The sequence below is a fragment of the Macrotis lagotis genome, chromosome 4, assembly GCF_037893015.1.
Source record: "Macrotis lagotis isolate mMagLag1 chromosome 4, bilby.v1.9.chrom.fasta, whole genome shotgun sequence".
NCBI classification, from domain to species: Eukaryota; Metazoa; Chordata; class Mammalia; order Peramelemorphia; family Peramelidae; genus Macrotis; species Macrotis lagotis.
In genome coordinates, this window is record NC_133661.1 from 48,475,206 (window position 1) to 48,499,505 (window position 24,300).

The 24,300-nt window shown below is 42.4% G+C and overlaps 1 protein-coding gene across 3 annotated transcripts in view; it reads left to right on the plus strand.

Moving 5' to 3' along the window:
- LOC141520823 (coiled-coil domain-containing protein 33-like) overlaps positions 1-24,300 on the plus strand; it is a 114,905-nt gene that overhangs the window by 43,488 nt on the left and 47,117 nt on the right. For 2 of the 3 annotated variants that reach the window (XM_074232693.1, XM_074232695.1), the window contains exon 5: positions 8,113-8,202. The exons of the other annotated variant lie outside the window; for it this stretch is intronic. In XM_074232693.1, coding sequence (XP_074088794.1) covers positions 8,113-8,202 — 90 coding nt within the window. The remainder of the gene's footprint in view (positions 1-8,112; positions 8,203-24,300) is intronic. 3 annotated transcript variants of the gene reach the window in all.

The following is a 24,300-nucleotide window of genomic DNA, read 5'->3' on the forward strand; positions in this document are numbered from 1 at the left end:
AGAGAGAGAGAGAGAGAGTTAATAAAATATTTTAAAAGGAAAAAATGAATATGTTCCATTGCCCCCAGAAAAGGAGAAATCTAAACCCAGAAATCCAAGCAATGTTTCTCAATCCTCCCTACAAGCCCTCACTGTCTCCTTATACCCATCTTGGCCAATTCTGTGATTGTAATTGAAAGGATAGGGTTGGAGGATTACCTCTAGCCTTGAAATGAGGTACTTGGAGACAAGAGAAGTGATGAGCAAACAATAGGGATTAATGGGAGAATATAGTAAAGAGCAGAGCCATCATAGCCTTTGTCCTCTTGTAATGACCCTCATTAGCCAATCAGTTTCACAGAATAGAAGAAAAGACAGAGGAAAGGTAGAAGAAGGCCCTGTCTCAGTCAGGGTCCCAGTATAGAAAGTCTGGCAGCTTCATGTTTATAAGAAACACACCACAGGTTCCAGAAAGGAAAATACAGGAGCATGAGAAGGAGCACCAAACCTGGGGTTAATGGCAGAGCCATTCAAAAGTGAATCCAGTCTTTGGCTACATGAAGAGAAACAGAATCTGTACAAGTGAGGAAGCCATGGTCTCTCCTTTGACAACTTCTGGGGCATTGTATCCAGAAACAGAAGTGATTCTTGGCCATGAATGGATCAGACTAGATGGTCTCTGAGCTTTCTTCAAACTCTGAAATTCTGTGATTCTTGATATGAATTTGAAACTTGATTGTGAATTATTTTTGCTGTGATCCTAGGCAGCTATGTGCCTCAAGGGGTCCTGGAGTGAGGATTTAGGATTGATAGATTCCAGAGTGGGAGCTAGTCATCTAATTTAACTCTCCATTTTACAAGTGAGGAAACTAAAGACAAGAGAGATACAATGACTTGCCAGGATCATACAGCAAATTCCTAACCAAAGTGGGAGGAGAATTCATGATCTGGACATCCAGTCCAGACCTCTTTCCAAGACAGCACAGGATATCTGCTTGGGTCAAAAGTGAATAGAGCAGAAAAGTACTTAACTCCTCCCTTTGATGGATTGGGGATAAATGGACAAATCCATCCATCAGATGCCTCAGTCACATGGGTGCCATAGAACAGAACTGTTCAAGGTCAGAGATAGAGGGGAGGTAGTAGAAAGAATCATGATCATGCCTATATTTTGTGTGTGTGCATGTATGTTTGTGTGTGTGTGTGTGTGTGTGTGTGTGTGTGTGTGTGTATACAGAGAGAGAGGGAGTTATATGAACGGCTAGATAGATACACAGACAGACACATAAATAGGTAGATAAGGTAATTTCATTGCAAGGGTTGTGGTCATGGGAATTTAGTTAACAGATAATAATAGGTGAAATGGAGGATCTAAGGTTTACAAATACCTTATATGCATTACCTCAGTTGATTCTCATAAGAACCCTGTGAGATGGGTGTTTTAATAGTCCTGTTTTACTGATGAGAAGACTGAGACTAAGAGAGTTCACACAGTTTTCCTGGGGTAACACAGTAAATATTCCAGGCAAGATTCAAACTCAAATTCATATTCTATACACTCTATGAAAATGCTTTAGTGAAGTTAGAAAAGGAAAGTACATGGGGGAGAATCAAGGCAAAGAAAGCAGTACCACAGCCCTAAATCTCCAAGGCTCAGAATTAGGTAGAAGGGAAGAAAGTAATGAAAAATGAAAGGAGGTAGATAGATGGGGGTGGGAGAAGGATAAAGAATCTGACTTGTAAATGACAGGAAGTACAGCTGGACTGGGGGAGTGGGAATGGGAGAGGGAGAGGGGGAGAGGGGGGAGTCAGAAAGAGGGGAGAGAGAGAAGGGAAAGGAGAGAGAGAAATAGGGAGAGACAGGCAGAGCCAAAGCCCGAGATAGAGACAGAGTCAGAGATAGAGACAGAGAAAGAGAAGAGGGGAGGCAAGGGGAGAAAGGGGTGGGGGGTGTTGAATGCTGTTAGACTTTCACAGTTCATTAGCCCAGATGACTTAGGGAAAGGAGGAGGGACAGGGGTTTCTGTCAGTGATATTGACCCATTCCTGTTCCTTGATTAAATAGCCGAGTAGGGGATTGAGGTTATCTCAGTAAATAAAATGGGGGATGATGTGGCCATAAAATGCAGGGTGATTGAGTCATCAATAAAAGCTACTGGGGGGGGGGGCCCGGAGAGGAGAGGTTGGTTGGGCAGCACAGCCTTGGCCAGATCTAGGCAAAATTAAGAAATCCCTGGTTTGTCACTTAATCTTTCTCCCTCCCACCCCAGCACCTACTTTCCATGTCTTTCTCACCCCCAACCCACTCAGTTCTTTCCCCAGAGTCCTTCAAGGCCTTCCTCTTAGCTAGATTCTCCAGTCCTATGAAATACATCAGACAGCTCCATCCCCACCCAGGTGGAAAGGCTAAGAGGGACACCCTCCAGAGGGACCAAATCACTCCTGGTAAAAAGGAGATCAGCCTAGATAAACTAAGTTCTCTTCCGATGAGGATATTCTGGCATTGTAACATATATCCCATCATCCTCCAAACTATCTGTACCCTTGTAGTAACACTCCCCGACAGGAAATGTCCTGATGATATGACATGATGATGATGATGATGATGATGATGATGCGCACAGAGCACTGTAAGATTTGCAAAGCTGTTTCTATACATTAAATCTGCTGACTCTCACGCCATCTTGGAAAATAAGAATCGCAAGATATTATTATCCCCATTTTACAGATGAAAAGTTAAGTGACTCATCCATGGCCACACGGCTAGGAAAAAACTCGGGGCAGGATAAAAATCCAAATCTCTTCAACTCCAATTCAGGAATACTTTTCAACACAGCAAGCTTGGATGACAGGTGCTTTGTACAGTTAAAGCAACTTAGACTATCGTGTGAGGAAGGCATCTATAACATTGGAAAGAAGACTTGCTCTGAAGTCAGGGGACTTGGCTACAATCTCCACTCTGAATCTTAGCATAGGTGGGACCCTGAGCAAATCACTTAACCTCATTGATCAAAGGAAGTGGTAAGACTGAGTGGCTTTTAATTCAAGTTATGTGATCCTCTGACCTCCTTTGATTCTCAACAACTCTATGAAGTAGAAAGGTAAAGAATTATCATTTCCATTTGCCAGAGGGGGACGCTGAGGCACAGAGCTGTGATAGAATGATTGTTGGTTTTTTTCCATGCTTGCCCTTTCCACCAAGCACCTATTGCTTTGTCTATAGGGACCATAGAAACAAGTAGAAACACAAAAAATTTCCAATGGAAATTTCCTTAAAATCTGGATGGATTCAAATCCTCCAAGTCCTGAACAGGAATCGGAGATCCTAGTATCAATAATGTAGACATCTAACAACAGGAAACAGGGAAACCCTTTACCTCCTTTGTTGATGTGCTGCCATATGAATTTTTAATAGACAGGAAACAGACCTATTGAAAGCTCTGGGTTCAGCAAGAACTAGCTAAATATGTTATCCAGAAAATCCAGAAAAAACCAAAATATCCAGAAGAGGTAAACTATCACCTAGGATATATTCTATTATTTGACATCATTGACCACCCCTTCCCAATACACACACACACACACACACACACATACACACACACACACACACACACACACACATACACACACACATCCTTAAAGAAAATTAGCCTGTAAGAACAACCACTATCAGTGATCTGATCCAGCTACTTATCTCAACAAGACTATTTTATAAATAATGCAAAGAAAGTGGGACTGTGTGAATTGGGGAATTGTTCAGCTATGTTCCTCACAGGTTTGTGTGCCTCCCTTAGGGCCCACTCCTTCAGGACCCACTCAGGAAGTAGAAGCTAGTTGTATAGTCTTGGGACATCAAGGGTTCCTACTGATAGGGGCCACTATTCCTTGTCTATCAATGGGAAGCATGTAAGAACCTGGGGTTTGTCCTGAAGGGGTCAGATTTCTATGATGGTCAAGAATAAATACCAATTGATTCCTAACATTTGAGTAAAGGAGGAGGGATAGTTGCTAAGTTTTTAATTTTTGACAGAGAAACTACATTCTTCTCAGTGTATATGATTTTCTACTCTTCAGTCAATGGTATTCAGGAAAGAGGGATCCTCGCTCATGAGTATATAACATAAGAATTTCATGACTGGAGGACCTTTGAAGACCATCTGGGCCAAAGTCTTGACTTCATACATAAGAAAACAGATTCAGAAGAGTATAGCAACAAGCTTTACATTCTCATGGATTTTGGTACATTTGCTGTGATTGGGACAATGAAAATGCCAGACCTGAAGTCAAAAAGACTCATTTCTCCTGAGTTCAAATCTGGACTCAGACATTTACTAGCTATGTGGCCCAGGCAAGTCATGTAACACTGTCTGCCTCAGTTTCCTCATCTGCAAAATGAACTGAAAAAGAAAATGACAAAATTCAATGAGTCCTTGGTAAAAATGGCAAACATGGAGAACTCCAACAAGAGTTCTTTCAGCTTGGTGCCTCAGTGTCCCTATCAAATGGAAATGATAATCCTTTACCTTTCTACTTTATAGAATTGGATGAGAATCCAGTGAGGTCAGAGGATCCTAAATCGTAAACTATAAGTTACCTAGTCTTGCTGCCTCCTTTGATAGAGGAGAGCCAGTGAGGTTAAATGGCAAATCACTCCCGAATGGGGTCACAAAGAGTCAGACACAAACAAAATCTACGACACATTATCTCATAGTTAATCTAAGATGGAGTCTGGGTGAAAACCCAAGTGTCCTGATCCTACTCTGGTTTTCTTTCTTCTGTGCATTGGGTCCAGTGGGCAAACATTCTCCATGGATTTCCTACTTCCCTATCTTTATCTTCTCATATGGGGATAGTCATCTTGGACTCTTTATGGGCCTACTTCCTGGTGATGGAAGGCTACCAGCTTCCCTCCATGCCACCACTACCTTCAGTCCACCCATTTGGCCTAGGGCTGCGATAAAGAAAGAGGCATGCCCCCCCATCTCCCTGCTCAGTCCATAGCAACTGCAACCCAATCATTGGCCTCTGAGTGTTATCTCCCTGGACCAGACAGGCCGGGGAAACAGCCCACCTGGTGGTGAGAACATGGCTAGTGGGGAAGCTGAGCTGTTAATCACAGGGCTTGCCTCATTTCCCTATTAAATACCACATCAGAGCCCAGAGTCGGCAGGATGCCGCCCTCCCCCTCCAGCTCACTTCCCCAGAATGGAAACGGGCATTCCCCCTCCCCCAGCATCCTTATCGTACTGGACTCTTCTGTTAAGATTAAATGCTTTTTGATACAATCCAATTAACTCCTTACATTGGCTAGAAAACTCAGTTAACATAACTTCTCCCCCCTCCCATATTTGGTGTTAAAGATATCATCGGACTACAGATTATGTCACCTGAGAAAGGGCAAGTCATAATCAGATAAAATGCCAATTAATTGTTGCAATGACCCCCCCCCCCCCCAGTAGACATCATCCACCCAAGATCCGGAAGAATAGGGAAAGGGTGGGGTTAGCCCTAGAAGAAATCTTGGAGCCCCTGGTGAGAAGCCCAAGTGGGTTTTGGACAAGGATGTGTGGTTCTCCTGGGCCAGGAGAAGGGACTGGAATGTGGAATCTGTACCTTTAAATCTTTCAAAGGGGAGGAGGAGGGAGAGGGTCAGGGAGGTGCAGGCTGAACACCAGGGACTAATTATCCTCCAGCCCTTCGCCAGGCTTACACAAACACACAAAGAGGGACTTGCCTCTGATGGGAATAAGCCGCCACAGCCGGATTTCTTCTCTTCTCAGATATGCAAATCCACTTGGGCTTTGTGAGAGCCTGGGTGCTGAGCAGAGCCTTAGTTTAAGGGATTGTGGGGCCCCAAGGGGGAGTACAGAAGCTCCTGCCTCTGCTTCCAGAAAGGTTTACCACATTGGGGATCCCTCCAGAATTGAGGAAGAGGTTGAAGAAATAGAGGACTGAGTGTGGAGTTAGGGTTCAGATCTTGGCCCCAACAGACACCAGCTCTGTGATCTTGATTTATCTTCTGAGCCTCTGTCTCCCCATCTATAAAATGGGAATGATGCTACTTACAAGGTCCTGGTAAGACCTTCCTCATGTAGTCATTGAAAGAAAACTACTGGGGTGGCTAGGTGGCACAGTGGATAGAGCCTTGGCCCTGAGTCAGGAGGACCTGAATTCAAATCTGACCTCAGGTACTTAAGAATTGCCTAGCTATGTGACCTTAGGCAAGTCGCTTAACCCCATTGCCTTGCAAAAAAAAAAGAAAACTACTTTGTAGAAGTTATGACACAGGATCAGATTTGAAGCTAGAAATCCAACCCTCTCATCTATCAGTCCATTAATAAGCATTAATTAAATGTAAGTCTTATATACTAGATGCAATATCAAGATGAGAGATTTAAAAAGAAAAGGGATAGGTCCTTCTTTCAAGAAACTTAACATTCAGGGGCCGCTAGGTGTTGCAATGGATAGAGCGCTGGCCCTGGAATCAGGAAGACCTGAGTTCAAATATGGCCTCAGACACTACTTAATACTTACTTGCTGTATGACCTTGGGCAAGTCACTTAACCCCATTGTCTTGCAAAAATAACAATTTGTAATTTTCTTTAAAAAGAAGCTTACATTCTACTGGGAGACAACATTCAAGCATTTATAAGTACAGTTTAATTCTAGGATCTTAGATCTAGAATTGGGGACTTTGAAGCCATCTATATAGCGGAGCCCTCTCATTTTATACCCAATGAACTAACCTACTTAATGATCCAGGTTTGGGGCTAGGTTCTAGATGATGCTGATGATGTTTGACCTTCGTCCTCAAAGAGGACCATGACTTCAGAGAAGTGATGCCATGACAAAGCTCATGAATAGGATTTGAGTGAGAAGAACTGTGCTAAATCACCAACCTCACTTTCTCCTCCAGAGCCATCTGGATGCAATGGCCAGATATAAATTAGGAAGACTGGAGATGGCCCTGGATTTAAGGCAATCAGGGTGAAGCAAGTTGCCCAGGCCACACAACTAGCGAGTTATCAAGTAACTGAGGTTGGACTCCAACTTCTGTCCTCCTGACCCCAAGGCCAGTGCTCTATCCAGCTGCCCGAGGTTCTATGTACTGATAGACTCAAAAGCAAGGAGACAATTCCTATAGCATCCTATTGGATTACATAGTATATACCAAGTAGTTTGAGAAAGGAGGGCAAGAGTAGTTGGGGAACTCAGGAAGCTGAGATCAAACAGGACTGAGAAGTGTCCAAGATCAAACAAGAAGGGTCTGGAGTCAAATTTGAACTCATGTTCTCTAACGCCAGGGCTGGTGATCTTACCCTTGTATTTTGTTATGTCTAATGTGAGCCATTTCTTAGTTTAGGGGGAAATAGAACCAGCTGAGTGGTACAATGGATAGAGCACTGGGCCTGGAGACTGGAAGACATCATCATGAGTTCAAATCTGGTGTCACACAATTCCCAGCTGTGTGATCCTGGACAAATCACTTAATCCAATTTGCCTTTGTTTCCTCAACTGTAAAATGAGCTGTAGGAGGAAATAGCAAACTGCTCCAATGTCTTTGCCAAGAAACAGAATTTGACCCTTCAGAAAAACAAGAGAAGGAGAATCCAGACAATCTTCTTGGTAGGAAATTTAGAGGACAATATTGAGTCAGGAATGACCTCCCTATCCCCACTCCTCCCTCGTTAGATAACTGTTCTTGACCTGGAGTACATTTTTCTCCAAGATAAGCTGTTCATCAGCTCTTTCCCTGCCAAGCTCTACTTCCCTCCGTGGGGCCCTGGCCCCATCCTGAGGCATGTCCTTTATGCCCCACCTTCTCCCTAGAAGCCAGTCCTTCAGCACTGTCAAAACCAATGATACATTCCACTCTCCCCTTTGCTCTAGTTGCAAAAATTGCTGGCTCAAGCTTTAAGAAAAAACAAGGCCCAGGCTGGCCTGAAGCTGGAGACAACAGTTCTATCAGTTCTTTCCCACCTGGATCTGAACCTCGTAGATGGTCAGTCTGGACTCAGTAGCCATCAACTCCAGAGTCTTAAGAGAACGGAGACAGATATTGGGGGCCAGCCTGGAGGAAAGAGTCAGAGTCAGATGGGAATAACTGCTCCTTCCTCCCTTTCTAACTAGGTTATTCACTCATGGGCTATCCTAAGTAGATTCACATCTGGTCCCCTAAAGGATGACTGCCTATTGGTGTCAACTGGCCCATGTCTAAAGGTAAATTCCATTACCCCTACACATATCTCTTAGCCAGAGCCTAAAATAACTACCTTTCAATACATGCACCCCATCCTTCTATCCAGAAACAGACTGAAAAGGAGGGGACAATGAAACTTAAAAATTGTAGTCTTTGGGAGCCATTTTGGCTTCTCACAACTCCCTGGCCAAGGAAGGCAGCCTTGACAAGCCTTTCTGAATTCATTCCAGGTGAATTGATATGGCTCAGGGGATCTGGCAGCACCTGTCACTGGAGATGCATGCATATGATTGCACACAGTAGGCATTTGATTAAATATTTTTTGAATTAAATTGACTGCTCTCCTGACCCCAGGTACAAATGAGATTTCATTTTCTACTCTGGGCTCTCCTTCCCCCATCCCCCACCCCAAGCCTTCCCTGTCTGTCTTTTTGCAATTGCTTTCCTTCCCTTTTGTTGTCATCCCTCCATGATGGAAGACCAGATGAAAGTTTCAAGGGAAGGATAGTGATTTTTCTTGCTGAGGCAAAAAGGTCTAAGTGAGTGAAGCATCATTCAGGAGCAGGTCATGGAATCTCATTGCTAGAACAGACCTTAGAAATTGTTTGATCCATCTCTGGTGTAAATATCAGGCAAGGAGTCATCCAGACACTGATCAAATGAGATAATATTTGGAAAGTACAGTACCTGCCACATAGGTCTTATAGAAATGCTTATGCCCTCCCCTACTCCCATTCTTTGCTTTCTTTAAAGTCCTCCACCAAGAGAGAATCGACTCCCTCCCAGGAAGTTTATTTCACTTTGGTCAGACTATTGGGACAAACAGTTGGTCCTTGTAATTCTTGGAAAGTTTTTATAAAGCTGTAATCTGACTCTAATTACCTCCCCTTATTCCTTATACCTCCCTCTGGGGTTAAGAACTAGTTCTAATCCTATTTTTAAATATTTTACTTATTTATTTTTCCAACTCCATGTAAAGATAGTTGTCAACAATCATTTTTTTGTGAGGTCTAATCCTATTTCTGCATAAAAGCCCTTCAAATATCTAAAGCCAGTTCTCATGTCCACCTCACACATCATGTCTTCTCTGGCCAATACATCCCTCATTGCTTCATCCAACAGTGTGGTTTTGAATCTTCTTGGCATGCTTTTCACCCTCCTTGGAATGCGCTCCAGCTTGCCAATTTCTTTAGGAAAATGTGGTATTCAGAACTGAGTGTAGATAGTATAATCCAGATGTGGTCTTTCCATGAGGACTATCTCTTCCTTCTTGCTGGACACTGTACTTGAATGCAGTCTAAAATGGTATTCTCATTTGGGGCTGACTCATAATTCTTATCAAATGAACTGCGTTCTAAGCATGCCTCTTTTTACCCCCATCCTATGCTTAGGTAGTCTATTTTTTGAACCCCAAGTGGAATTCTTTACATTTATCTCTCTGTTAGAATAGTAGTATTTCTATCTGCTCGTCAGAGAGGTCATGGTGATCTGAGAGTGGTGTGAAGGATATCAGTGAGATGTGGAAAGGGGAGAACACCTCTGCCAGATAATGAGGCAAAGGCAGGACCCAGGGATCTGGACTCCAAACTATTCATTGTTCAGAGTGAAGATACAGAGACATAACTCTCACAGAAAAACTTGAAGCCATTCATTTACCCCCAAATGAAATCTCATCTTCCAAAATGCATTTATAAATTGAGAGTATAAGATACAGGGATAGAGGAGGGAGAATGAGAGCTGGGGGAGGCAGAGGGAAGAGTGTAACAGAATAACTCTCTTATAATTAATTAAAGGCATTTCGAATGGCTAGTATTTCTAGCCAGAATTAGGACTTGAAAATGCTCATTTGTGTCGTGAGAGGTGACTGAATGGGGGAGATCTCGGGGATTATGAGAGGAGACGGAGCTGAAGGAGACAGGATGATGGCTATGAGAAGCAAGGTCTGAATGGAGGAGGCTCTTGGAAAGACTTTACAATTCAAGAATTTAACCTCAGGAACAGGGCAGTTCAGATTTGTTCATGGGATTGCTACAGCTGGAGCTCAGGGACACTGAAGATTTGGAATCTGAGGGCCCAGCGGGAACAGGTGATTGGAACCTTGACTTGAACATCAAGATCTGGGACCCAGCTAAAAAAGACCCCAGAGAGCTGAGGGAGTTGGGAAAATAGGCTCAGTCTTAGGATGGAGGTAGAAGGCCAGGTGACCAAGCAAGGAAGGAAAAGAGTGGCTTAATAGTTCATTAAACTATAGAAACAACAAGTTTTCCTAAGGAGGGGGAATGCAAGGAAGAAATTGGAAGAGCTTCAATAGACTGAACAAGAATTTGAACCTGTAAGAGGAAAATGATGGTTTTACCTATAGCTCCAAGGCTGAGTAGTGGGTGTCATAGCATTCCCTTGGTGATAAGACAAAATATATGGTAACTTTTAATGTCAGTAGGCTTCAGGCAAACATCCAGGTGAAAGAATGAGAGAGAAGGAAGACAGAAAGGGCACAAATCCATCCCACAGGCTCAGGATTTGGAAAAAAGGAATGGTTCTCTTTATCCCAGGATAGGGGCACCAACTCTATCTGGAAGGTTCAGAGTAGGGGATGCTTTTCACCAAAAGCCAGATGATAGGAGTATGTTGTATATACCTATGTGTAGAGAAATGATGGAGAAGGATACTTGGGAGAAATTGCACAAACTGAGAAATAAAAGGTGTCTCTGAGGCAGGGAAAGGCAGGCACTAGTGCCAATTCCTGAATTTTCTGCTGCAACTCAATGGGAACCTCCATTATAGAAATAAAGGGGACTAATATGGTATTAAGCCTTCCCCTCATCCAGCTAATCCTAATTCCTGTGTAAGGAAGCATCATGTATTGCTTGCAATCACATACTGAGATGGTGAGGGGCAAAGAAATCCATTCTTTACCTGGCATTACAGTTCATTGGCAATCTCGGTTCAAACCTCAGGACTCTGTCATTTATGATGGCACCTTGACAAACCAATTCCCCTTGCTGAACTTCTCTTCCTTATCTGTAAAATAGGGGAGCTGAAGCAGATGCTCCTGGGTGTCTCTTCCAGCCCTTTTTCTCAGGATCCTAGAAATCGCCAAAGCTCCCTAAGCCTCAGTTAGCCCCTCTAGCTAATCATGGTGAATTTGGGTCCAGGTCAAGGAGGAATGTGTGAAGGTGATAACATATTGGACAGAGTCCTGAGTTTGAATCCTATTCAGACACTAAGTGTGTGACCCTGGAAAGTCACTTAATCTTTCATTCTCAATTTTCCCATTTATAAAATGGAAGCCACAGTGGCGCCTACCTCCTTGAGTTATTGTAAAGCTCAAATGAGCTAACATGTATAAAGAAAATGCTTCACAAACCTTGTTTGTGTTGTCATTCACTCATCTCCAACTCTTCTTGGCCCTATTTGGAATTTCATTGGTATACATCCTGGCGTGGTTTACCATCTCTTTATCTAGTTTATTTTACAGATGAGGAAACTGAGACAAATAGAGTTAAGAGATAAACCAGACTTAAGAGAAACACAGTTAGCAAGTGTCTGAGACTGGATTTGAACTTTGGTATTACTGACTCCAGGGACTTCTGACTACCCCATTCTCTAGAACAAGAAAACTTCATTTACAGATGTAAAAACCATACTTAGCTCATTGGCCATAAAAAAGTTACAATCTGGCAGCCCCTTATTCCAAAGAAGAATAAGTAATAGCAGCACTCTCTGAATATTGGAGCCCTGGAGAGAAGTCCCAGTCACCCCATCCTTGTTACATCTTTGGGTGGGAAAAAACTAAGAAGAAATGAGTTGTAAAACCTCTCCTCTCCAAGAGGGAATCTTTTCCTTTTAAAAGAGTAACTGATAGTCAAGACCTGGACAAGAAATTATTTCAAAAGAATTAAGTTTTGGGGGTGGCTAGGTGGCACAGTGGATAGAGCGCCGGCCTTGGAGTCAGGAGTACCTGGGTTCAAATCCGACCTCAAACATTTATTTAATTACCTAGCCATGTGGCCTTGGGCAAGCCACTTAACCCCATTGCCTTGCAAAATCTAAAAAGCAAAAAGGATTAAGTTTTTATGGTGGGTAAGAAATTTCTGAGCGGTTTACTCCTTACATTTTATCCAATGAGGCAGCCATTGGTGGAGAAAGACCAGGTCTGCTGGGTGGCTCCCCTTCTACAAGATGGCATCTGTAGTTAATAGTTCTACCCATGGCCAGACCACGAATCACATTTTATGAGACTTGGAAATATCCTTCTAGTCATGTCAACTGTCTGGTGAAGAAAGCACAGGCCAAGGCTTGGTCATCCCCCAGTGTCTTAGAGGGTGTGAGAATTAATGAAGGCCTCTAATTAAGGTCTCAGAAGGTTCCATTAAGGATTTATTGACATGGTCTGTCAATGACTCTCCTGCCCAACCCCCTCCCCTCACTCCTCTAGGCCTCACTAGGGAAAGGGAGGCATCATCAATATGTTGTCATTATAGCCTTCTTTCCTCATTAACCCCTCTCTGTTCCGTACTAGCCAACATTGGGAACTGCTTTCAGGTCTCATGAACACTGTTTACACTTAATTAATTTGAACTTGTTTGTAGAGCATACAGAAATGCATCAGCTCCTGTTTAAATCTGGGGAGTGCAAAGATCACTGAGCCTGGAGTCATAGGCCTTGAATTTGAGTGTTCTGTTCAGGTCTAGTGTTGCCAGTTAGGAAAGCAGTTGTTAAATTGTGAAAGGCAACAAGGATGGTAGATCAATCAACCAACCAATCGATCCATCAGCAAAAAGCCTGAGGTCCAGTCAAATGTGAATTCACTGAAGGACCTGGGGGATGTTTAATGTGGAAATGAGCAGACTAAAGAGGCTCAAGAGCTGGGTTCAAGAACCAAGGATCTGCCATGTGGAAAAGAGATCAGACTCACAGGATTTTATCCCAGAGGGCAGAACCAGGAGGAAGAGGTAGAAACTGGAAAAGATCTATTTGGCCCTGAAATCAGGAGAGAACTTCCTATCAAAAAGAGCTGCCCTGAAGTGGAAAGGGGGACTTTGGGAGGCTCTAGGTTACTGCCTTATCAGAGGTCTTCAAGAAGAGGTAAGGTGATCGTCTGTTAGAACTATCACAATACTGAGAGGCAAGGTGTTGCAGTGGATAGAGCACCGGCCTTGGAGTCAGGAGTACCTGGGTTCAAATCTGGCCTCAGAAACTTAATAATTACCTGGCTGTTGTGGCCTTGGGCAAGCCACTTAACCCCACTGCCTTGCAAAAAAACTAAAAAAAAATATCACAATGGGGATTCCTTTTCAGCCATGGATTGGACTCATTGAACACTGGGATCCCCTCTAACTTTAAAATTACGGATTTCCATGAATGATTCTCTGAGTCCCAGAATCAATACTTACTAGTTAGATAAATGTAGGCAGACCCCTTCACTTCTCCAGGACTCCATTCTCTCATTTATTAAATGGAGACAATAAGATTTATCTTGCACTCCTAATCTGGTTGTTTTAAAGAAATGATACCATTCATGTTCCTACTGTGTTTTTAAGGTGCTTTTTTTCACAACAATCCTGTGAACTAGGTGGTATAAGCATTATTCTCTCCATTTTAAAGATGAAGAAAACTGAGGCTGAAAGAGGAGTTTTATATACTTGGGACCCAGATCTTCTGACTATGTGAATCCTATTCTCTTTCCATTAAAACATACTACTTCTTAGAAAGTATGTTTAAATAGCTATCACTTTCCATACTGTAAAGGGTCACAGGATTATCCAGTCTTATATACTATATGTATGAATCACCAGTCAGGCATGAATATTAAACATATATATCAGGAATACATTTGCTGTTTAATGAAATTGTTTAATTGTTTATAGTCTAATGGGGGAAATGATGTTCATAATGATGGACAGATAGATAAGCATTCATATATGTCTCAGCCCCCACCCCCAGATCAACTCCTCCCCAAAGGTAGGAACTGAGTTTCATACTTCAACCTGAGAGTTATTTGAAGATAGGGCCATGTGTTTCCTGTCAGACTGTGGGCACTTTTGCCAGCTCCCTTCTCCTCATTAAGTCTGGGTCCCAGTTTTCCCCTTCTGTAAGTAGGGATTGGGCTATGCAGTGAGCCTTATGGAAGAGAGGAAAGCCTACCAAGAAAGACAGTAGCTCTGTGAGTTTCCACATGTCCTACAACACTGAGAGAAATTCTTGGGCAAAAACAGCCTCTTGACTTCTCCCTAATCTTTCTTCATCTATAGAATTGGATGGGGGGGGGGTAGTGAGCCTCTAATCCAAAGAAATTCTCTTAACACATCTGGTGAGCAACCTGGAAACACTGTTTCTATCACATTCCCACTGATGTGCTCTAGTTATGCTGGGAGAGACTCAGTGACTTGGTTTTGCCAAACGGCAAATGGACATATTTGTAACTTCCAAACAAAACTAAGAAACAAAGTTCTTGGGAGCAGCTAAGGTGTTGCACTGTGCAGAGCACCAGTCCTAGGGTCAGGAGGATCTTATTTCAACTATGACCTCAGATGCTTGCCACTTACTAGCTGTGTGACCTTAGGCAAGTCACTTGATTCTGATTTCCTTGCATCCAGGGACATCTCCAATCATCCTAATTCATATCTGGTCACTGGACCCAGATGGCTCTGAAGGAGAAAGTGAGACTGGGGACTTAGAGCAACCCCCCCCCCCATCCAATTCACTTACTTCTTAGCATCACATCCTTGATGTCATGGTCTTCTTCTAGAACAATGGACAAACATCATCATGAATCAAAGATGATGGAAAAATGCATTCCTCCAAATAATGGTAACTGGAATCAAGGATAACACTCCTTCATAAAACTGAATTATGCAGCAGGAGGAGTGATGGAGCATTGGAGTTGGAGTCCGGAAGTCATCTTCAGGAGTTCAAATCCACCTCAGACACATACCAGATGTGTGACCATAGACAAATCACTTAAGCCCATTTACCTCAGTTTCCTCATCTGTAAAATGAACTGGAGAAGTAAATAGTGAACTACTCCAGAATCTTTGTCCAAAAAATCCCAACTTAGGGGCAGAGGATAGAGCACTGGCTCTGGAGTCAGGAGGACCCGAGTTAAAATTCAACATCAGACATTTGATAATTAGCTAGCTATGTGACCTTGGGCAAATCATTTAACCCCATTGCCTTGCAAAAAGAAAAAAAGAAAAGAAAACCCCAAATAGAGTCACAAAGAGTCGGACATAACTGGACAACACCAAGCCCCTGAATTATTTCTAGGGGTGGGTCTTAAATACTCCTGCTCTCACTTCAGATAAAATGACCTAATCCTCCCTTTCCAATATTCCCTGTAATCAGATTACATGGTCATACTGCTTCGCAAGGCCCCAATTGTATGTTCAAGCCAGTCCATTACATGAAGGCTTAATGTTGATGGATGAAATGTGTGTGGGCAAAAGGAGAATTGAGGTGGGAGTAAACCCTATGGAATTCCTAACTCAGTTGACTGCCTCCCCCTCCATCTATCCCTGGAGAGGTGGAGCGAAGCTTGGGGGCCCTGGCCCTCAATGATTTCCTTTGCTACATTCATCTCTAGGTCACTATACAGCTCAGAGACAGAGCCACATCTGGTTTCCAGATGTGTTTCATATCCAGTTGTGGGGTCTGTGGCCTGATGGAGGCCCCAGACTCATCCAGCAGCACTGGAAATTTGGGAGCTCTGGGTTTCTCTTCCAACAGCCACAGAGCTCCACTAAGCACCAGAGAGTGATATCTCTGCCCTACAAACACAACTCACACAGAAATGTGGACCCAAGTATGCAAACCAGTGTTATTTTATATGAACAGAGAAAACAGTCTGAGCTGAAGGAAAATGAGATAGCAGATCATAAATAATTAGACTGAAGTCCACCTCATCTTCCTGGGGTTTTTTGTAATTATTTTTATGGAAATTTAATTGCAGATGGTGAGGCCCAAGCAAGAAGACTCTGAATTTAGGACATGAGCACAGTGTCTCTGCTAGAAGGGTAGATGGGGAGAAGGAAGGACAGAGCGGGAATGATTGCAGGAAAAGGGCTACAGGGAGCTGTGAACCGAAACCAAGACTGTTGGTCAGCTGAGGAAGCCCGAGCTTGGCTGAAGCCTCTAGCAAGTCCACTTTGGGGGTCAGGTTTCCATCAATAAGCCTCTTCAATAAGGTAGTCCCTAAGTATTTGTTAGATACCTCCTGTGTCCCAAGCTCTGACTTAAGGAGCTACTGAAAGATGGCAATGAAATGACCCTTCTGGGACCCAAACCAGTGGGGCAAGTTTGTTATTACCTTGTTCAATTTATCATATTCTTTAAAAGAAAAAAACAAATTGTACATAGTTGTTCATGACTTGGTATTCAGTCCTAATTTTGGTGTTGATTCTTTGTGTATTAGAATATGTGTTTGTTGACAGCTGTTCAGTTCATAAATAAAGAGAATTTTTTTTTTAAAAAAAGCAAATGTTTTTAGGTTTGGAATTCAAGGACAAAGGACCAAGCCCCTGACTTGGTAGTTTGTTTACTTTTGTGACTTGGGGTCAGCTGCTGCCCAACTATGGGCCTCTATGGGGGGGGGGGGGGGAATTCAACTATGCCAGGGAATCTCAGGACCCTTTTAAGCTCTTAAAAATTATCGAGGATCTCAAAGAACTTTTATTTATGTGGAGATATTAATATATATTTAAAGTAAAAATGTCTTAGTATTACTATGAAAATATTTTTGATTCCCAATCCCCCCGAACTGGTGTGGGGTCCCTCAGAAGTCCCAACAACATACCTTGAGAAGTATTGGGCTAGATGATGATAATTATGATAATACATATTTTAATGGTTTGCAAAGTGATATTAAAATATATTATTTCATCTTCCCAACAACTCTGAGAGATATGTTCTATATAATTATTCTCATTTTACAGATGTGGGAAATGGGAGTGAATGCAGTGAAGTGCCTTGCCCAGAATAAAACATGCAGTAAGCATCTGGGAGTAGGATTTGAACTCAGGTCTTCCTGACCCTCCTCATAGCTAAGAGTAGATGATAAACTTCCTGAAAGCAGGTCCTGTCTTTTGCTTCTTTCTCTTTCCCCAGAACAGTGTCTGGCACATTGCAGGAACTTAATAAATGTTTATTGACTGACTGGCCAATTCCTTCCAGATCCAAACTGACAGTCCTATAAATGGGGGGGGGGGGGCAGGGTAATCAACCCATAGAAAGGAATTGATCGTGAAATAAGGACTACCAGCTTGTAGGAGATGTACCCTGAATACTTTGGTGTGTTTACATTTTGTAACATAGAAAATTGGAAATTATTGAATATTTACATATGTAGATATACAGATAGATGACAGTAGATAGAAAGATAGATGAATGGATGGAGACAGAGAGGGAGGGAGGGAGGGAGGGAGGGAGGGAGGGAGAGAGAGAGAGATTCTAATTCTGACTCTGCCACTCACTCATTTGTGACCTTAGCCAAGTTGCTTTTACTCTCTGAGACTCAGTTTCCTCATGTGTAAAATGGAGGTTTGAGAGGAATCATCTTTAAAGTCCCTTCCTCCTCTAACATCAGATAAGTCTAACATTTGATTCAAATGAGATAGAAAATCTCTGGAAACCTCTTATCACACTCATTGGGCATCTGAGAAAACTGAGCCCAGAGATGGTGAAATATCTCCCAGAAGATCCTCAGGAGTTGGTCTTACTTTATTTAAATTTATTTTAATAGATAATTATTTTTTATTATTTTACTTTTTCAGTCATTCTTATGACTTCAGATCTTTAACTTATAACCTGTGTGATCTTGGGCAAGACGTTTTATTTCATTGAGCTTCAGTTTCCCTGTCAAAATGAGGAGATTGGTCTAGATGGACTCCCTTCAGGATCATAATTTTAGGATCTTAAGAAATAACTTTTTAAAATCACAGAATTCTGACCCAAAATGGCCTTAAAGATCAGCTAAATCAACCGTTCTTATCTTGGGGTCTGTGAACTTTTTAGAATATATTTTTACAACTACATATAACCATTTATTTCCTGTCTTTTTCTTTTTTTGTATATCTAAAAATGTTATCTCAAAAAGGAATCCATAAGCTTCCCCAGAACTGCCAGGAAGGCTATGACTCAGCCAATAATCCCTTCACTTTACAGATAGGGATTCAAAGGTCTAAAATTAATCAAATGACATGCCCAAGGTCACTCAGCATTTTCTACCTTTGTCATCACAAACTTTCTCTGTGATCTGCCCCAACTCCTCTGGGTGGAATATAAGGAGAAGTCCCAGATGAACTAGTTTTTAGGAGAAGGGGCTTCTGGTAGATCAGCCCAGAAACTCTAGCTTAGCTGGGGGTTGTAAGCAGTGAATCATTTTCAATTATTCTAAAGTCTCATAGATTCTTATCTTTTCTCCCCTCTCCACTAGCCAGTCCCTCAGCCTTCTTTTTTAAGTTAGTGGGGGAAGGCAGCTAGGTGGCACAATGGATAGAGTCCCTGGAGTTCAAATCCAGCATCAGACACTTAATAATTACCTAGCTGTGTGACCTTGAGCAAGTAACTGAATGCCATTGCCTTGGGGAAAAAAAAACAAAAATATTTGAAATTAAATAAATATAGCTGAAGTGAGTCATAAAATCAGTAGAATGTGAGAAGTTGCTGGAAGCTCAGGCCCTTGTACTTCCCCAGAGCTGCAGCTACTAGCCTGCAATCTACAGCTGAGGCGGGGCCTGAGATGGGGGAGCCAGCCAGCCGCAGTGTGGTGCATTATTGATGGGGCCTTTAATTGCACGCTTCCCAAAGTCTACAGAGCTTTTGATGAAAAATTCATGGCACGCCTGCGGGAGGGAGAACATCAAATCGATAAGCAGCCTGGTTCAGAGTGGTGGGAGGAGCAAGGTCTGAGCCTCTGACTCCAGACCTGGCAGAGAAGGGGCTCCTCCAGGCCCTCCAGGGATATGCCAAAGGGATGTGGACCTTCTGCTGGGGCCCCTCCCATGACCCAGGAAGACCAGTGTGCCATGGCCCATTTTACTGGGGAGGAGACCAAGAGGGCACAATCAGAAGAAACTGATCTAAGAGCATTTAGAGAGGAAAGGACAGGGATGAGCAGGAATGGGATAATCATCTCCCCAAGTCCCATCTATGGCCCTAAGGCCCTTTGTCCTCTTTCTGTCTAGAGATACACCTTACACTGGACAAGAAGCTTAATAAGAGGGGGAGTTATACCCTCAGAGACCGGAGCTTGGAAAAGGAGAGAAGATTCTTCCTTTTCCATTCTGAGCCTCAGTTTACACATCTGTTTGGCAGAAGGGCCTAACCTACAAGGAGCTACAATCTGTTCATTCCTTAAAGCTCTCTGCAGGACCCTGAAACACTGGAGAATGTTCAAGGTTTGGGGTCAAAGTTTTAGTGCTTAGGGTCCAGAGATGGTAGATAATGTGCATTTATGCAGAGATTCCTAGAGACAAATCTATGTATTAGCACATAGGGGTCTACATACTAAGATACATACATGTACACATGCACATATAAAGATATATCAGGCCACCTTACTAGCAAGTTACTAAAATACAGATTCATAAATATTCTCCCCCAAAGTTAGAAAAAGATGACCTAGTCCAAACTCCTTATTTTATAAATAGAAGCTATCACTTTATGCATATCTAACAAAAAGACAAAGATCCAATGCTCAATTCATGTTTACAGGAACTTTCTAGTCTCCAGTGTTCCTGTGGCCACTATCAACTTCAATTTATAGATTGGGAAACTGAGGCTCTGAGAGTTCTAGAATTGAATTGTGCTCCATCCAGTCCAACTCAGAAAAGAAATCCCCTGGACATCATTCCTTCTGAAGGTCTGCAGTGGTGAGAAACTCAGTATCTTCCCTAGCAGTCCATTATCCTTTGGATGGGAATTAACTCTTAGAGAGTTTTTTACTTGCACCAAGTCAAAAATCTCCCTGTCTGTACCTCCTGACTACAGCCCCTGACTCTCCTTTCTAGGACCAAACTGAAAGTTTGAATTCCTCTTTTTCTCATGGTCTTCCCAAAACTTGAAGATGATTATCATGCCCTTCCCACATCAAATCTTGGACTTCTTCTAAATCTTCTTTTGTTAGGGTCTCTGCTCTCTCACTAGCTGATCCTATACTTCGAGATGTGCCCTCTTTGTCCAAGTGGCTCCTAAGAAGCCATACCCAGGCCTGAATGTGGTTCCAAGCAGGCAGGTGTACAACAGAACCCTCCCTATCTATCCACGTAGTTTAACAGCATCTTAGTTCTTTTTGACTGCCATGTTATACTGTTGAGCTGATGCCTCACGAAGCCTCCCACATCATTTCCCGAGGACTCCCATGACCAGTCATAGCTTTTCCCTATCTTATACTTAGGTAGTGGATTTTTGTCAGCCCAAGTGTAGAACTTCACACTTGTCTCTGTTCATCTCCTGTTTGTATTGACCTATTCCTCCACCCCACTGAGATCCTTTTAGATCCTGGCCCCAATCATCCATCTCTCCCAAATTTGGATCAACTGCAAACTGACCAATTTAAGAAAAATGTCAAATAAACAACAAGCAACTTACCCAGGCTCACACAGCAAATTATTAATTAGCAAGCCCCTCCTTTTCAATTGGATCTCAGCCTAATGGAGAGCCTTGGTGGTCCCCATTCAGCAGGAGAGGACCGGAGCAGTCCCCACCCCACCCCCTCTGCTGCCTTAGAACTCCGTTGTGCTTCTTGAAAACAGAAGAGACCTTCATTAAGGCAAGGAAAACTGAAGCGGCAAAATCCAAGGAGGAACACTGAGCTCCCACCTCTAGATCCAAAGAATGGAAATGAGAGGCAAGCTTGTGCTGGGTCATAATTTGACTTGGCCCTGTGATTAGCCCCCAGGAGCCTGCCTCATTAAGTTCCTTGTACTAAGGATGAGAGAGAGAGAGCAGCAAAGACTGAGCATCAAGGAGACTGAGGCTAATGGATCATTGGGGGATCAGGATGGTCAGAAGAGAAGGGAGCATAGATCAAGGGGAAAAACTATGGAAAGGAAGCACTGCCCAAAGATGGCATGTCAGTTTCAATTTTTGTACACCCAACATAAGTATTCTACCTTACAATTAGTAGGTACTAAATAAATGTTTGTTGAATTAGTAAACTACAGAACCATGTTCTGATCACCACCACCCCCATACACATACACACACACACACACATACACACATACCAGGCTTACTTAACAATTCTATGCCTCCATTCTTACCGAAATCCTAGCTTACAGTGCCCTCTGTCATTCCTGAGACACTATTTGTTAGATGAAGCACTTAGGTTCCTTGAACGTCTCGTGGTTTGTGGTTATAGAATTGATGCCACACAGTCTAGCACTTCATCTTATACCAATAGTCAATCAAAAGCATTCATTAAGTGCCTACTACATGCCAGACATGAAAAAAGTAAAGAAAAAGTAAAAGAAAAAAGAAAAAATAGGCAGGCCCTGTCCTCCAACAAGGGAGAAAATTGTGTGTGTTTATAGATTTACATGTATGTGTGTGTTTATGTATATCTGCACATTTGTAGTATGTATGTATAGTGTGTATGTAGTATGTACTGCAATTATATGTACATTATACATTCATATATATAAAAGTATTTGAACTCTTGAAGGGGGAAGTCCTAATGACTGGGGACTAGGGGACCTTTCACAAAGTTGGAGATGAAAAGTGAGAGCTTTCTAGACATAAGTCTTGTGTTGTTCATTGTTGTTTCATATCTGAATGCCTTCTCTTTGGACTACTTTGGAAGCTCCTCTAGGGTGTCGACTTCACATTTTCCTTTTGCTCCCAGTACAACCTAGGTATATGAAGGAAGTCAAAGTTAGTCCCTGACTCCAGGATTTTGGAATTTGAACTATGGGTGTTTTATTTACAAAAAAAATGAGAGAAAAATTCACAGAAAACACTGAAGATACGATAACACATATTCTAGATCTGGAAGAAACCACCTAGTCAAGGAAACTGGAACTTGGGCAAAAATGATTTGCCCAAATCATACCGATAGTAAAGTAGGAAAGCCAAGCTTCTGTTTGAGGTCATAGGATCACGGATTTTAGAGCTGGAAGGAATTTCTAAAGTCACTGGGTCCAAACTTCTCATTTGACATATGAGAAAACTGAAGAACACCAAGTAGAAGTGACTTGGTCAGGGTCACCCAACTAGATAGGGCTCTAAGCTAGAATTCAAAACCAGATCTTCCTAACTACAAGGATAGGGTTCTTTCCATAGCCCAGAGCTAGCTCTTCCAGTCAAATATTGAAAACTTGTCATTTCCACTGAGCAGTTGGATCCTTCTGAAGTTTTACTAAATTGAGTTTTAAGAAAGATACCCTTTGTGGCTCTGGGCCACCTCCATAATCCCTTAGCTTCCACCATTATCCTTAATGAAGTCTAAAGTCATCACCCAAGGGAAGAAGAGACCTACAGGGGAATCCCAGATATTCCTTTTCCCACGCCCTTTCCCCAAGAATGAGTTCCACTCATCTTGGAGTTTTCTGGGTTTTCCCAGTTAGTGAGTTTTAAAATCCCTGCCAGTAGAACTGGAAGTTCATCTCCTTCCTGCATAAGTAGGCTCTGCTTCACACTGCCTTTATTTAGACATTACACATATATATGTGTGTGCATTACTACTAAATAAATTCATTGCAAAATTTAATAATAAAAATATATTGTAGTATGAACTAAGAGTGAAATAATATTTTATTTTAGGACCAATAGAGAGTCGCTGGATGTTTTATTGAAGAGGGGAGTGACATGAGACCTAAGCTTTAGGAACATTATTTTGATCACTAGATAGATTAGACTGGATAGATTAGAAAGGGGTGATATTTGACTCAAAAAGATCCAAACAATAAGCTACTATAATAGAGTACATGAGATTGTTGGGGGGGGGGGGACTGATCCACAGTGGTGACCTCTTGGGTAGAGAGAAGTTTGCATTTGTAATGCAAGCAATATTGTGAAAATAGAAATAAGATTTGGTTCCTGACTGGATAGAGAAGAGGAGAAAGAGTGAGACATTGAAGAGAACATGGAGGTTCTGAATCTGTAATATAGGAAGGATGGTGGTGACCTTGAAAGTAACAGGGAAGTTCTGAAGAATGAGTTTGAGGGGAAAGATACTGTAATGCAATCCATGATGCAACCTACCATATCACAATCTATCAATGCCTAGCTGAAAACCCTATTTAACTCAGGCTGTTCCACCCAAAATGAAAAGGAAAAAGGAAAGGTTCTTATCAGTCACCATCTCAGATTACTAAGCCCCAGTGGATGATTCTTGTCACAGCCCTGAAGCCATTTGGGAGTTAGGACCTATGTCTGCCAAGAAAAGGGGTCACTTTCTGCAATCCTTGAGTGTTGGTTATTTTATAACTTTTCTGAGGGGTTGAGTTAGATCTCAGGAGGGGGGTGGTTTGAAACTTTCACATTATTGAAGGGTTAAAGGGAGGGCACTGTTTATAGATAAAAACAGATATAATTGTCTTATAGACAAATTTCACCATAAGCAACTGTGGCAGGGATCACTGGTCCATCTTCTTCTTTGATTGGCTGATCACACACTACTTAGGGTCAGTTTATAATCTGCTGGGTTCAAGCCTTGAGTCCACTATCTCAGATAAATCTGGGCATCCCATAGATGATCATGTATAAAGACAGTCTAAGAACAGTAAGCTGTGGTTTCTGAGCACGGTCAGACCATGAAAACACAATGTCTGATGAGATTTCCAAACATTTATATGCGCTTTGTGGTGCTGCAATGATTACTTTCACTGTGGGAATGTCTCTGTGGGTTGGTCCACCTGTACCTGTACAATGCAACTCCCATCTGCCCTAGGGAATGGAGGTAAAACCACAAGAAAAGTTTCAGTCTTGAAAACAGTCTCATAGAGTTGCTCCCCCATCTTAAGAGCATGTCAGTGCCTAGGGTCCCAGATGATGAACTGTGGAGGTTGGGTTGCAATTCAATGAAGATTTATGAGATATTTTCTGATGATGATAATGGTAATAATTATAAAAAAGAAAGACAAGTTTGCATTTGGATGTCAGGAACTTGGGTTGGCAAG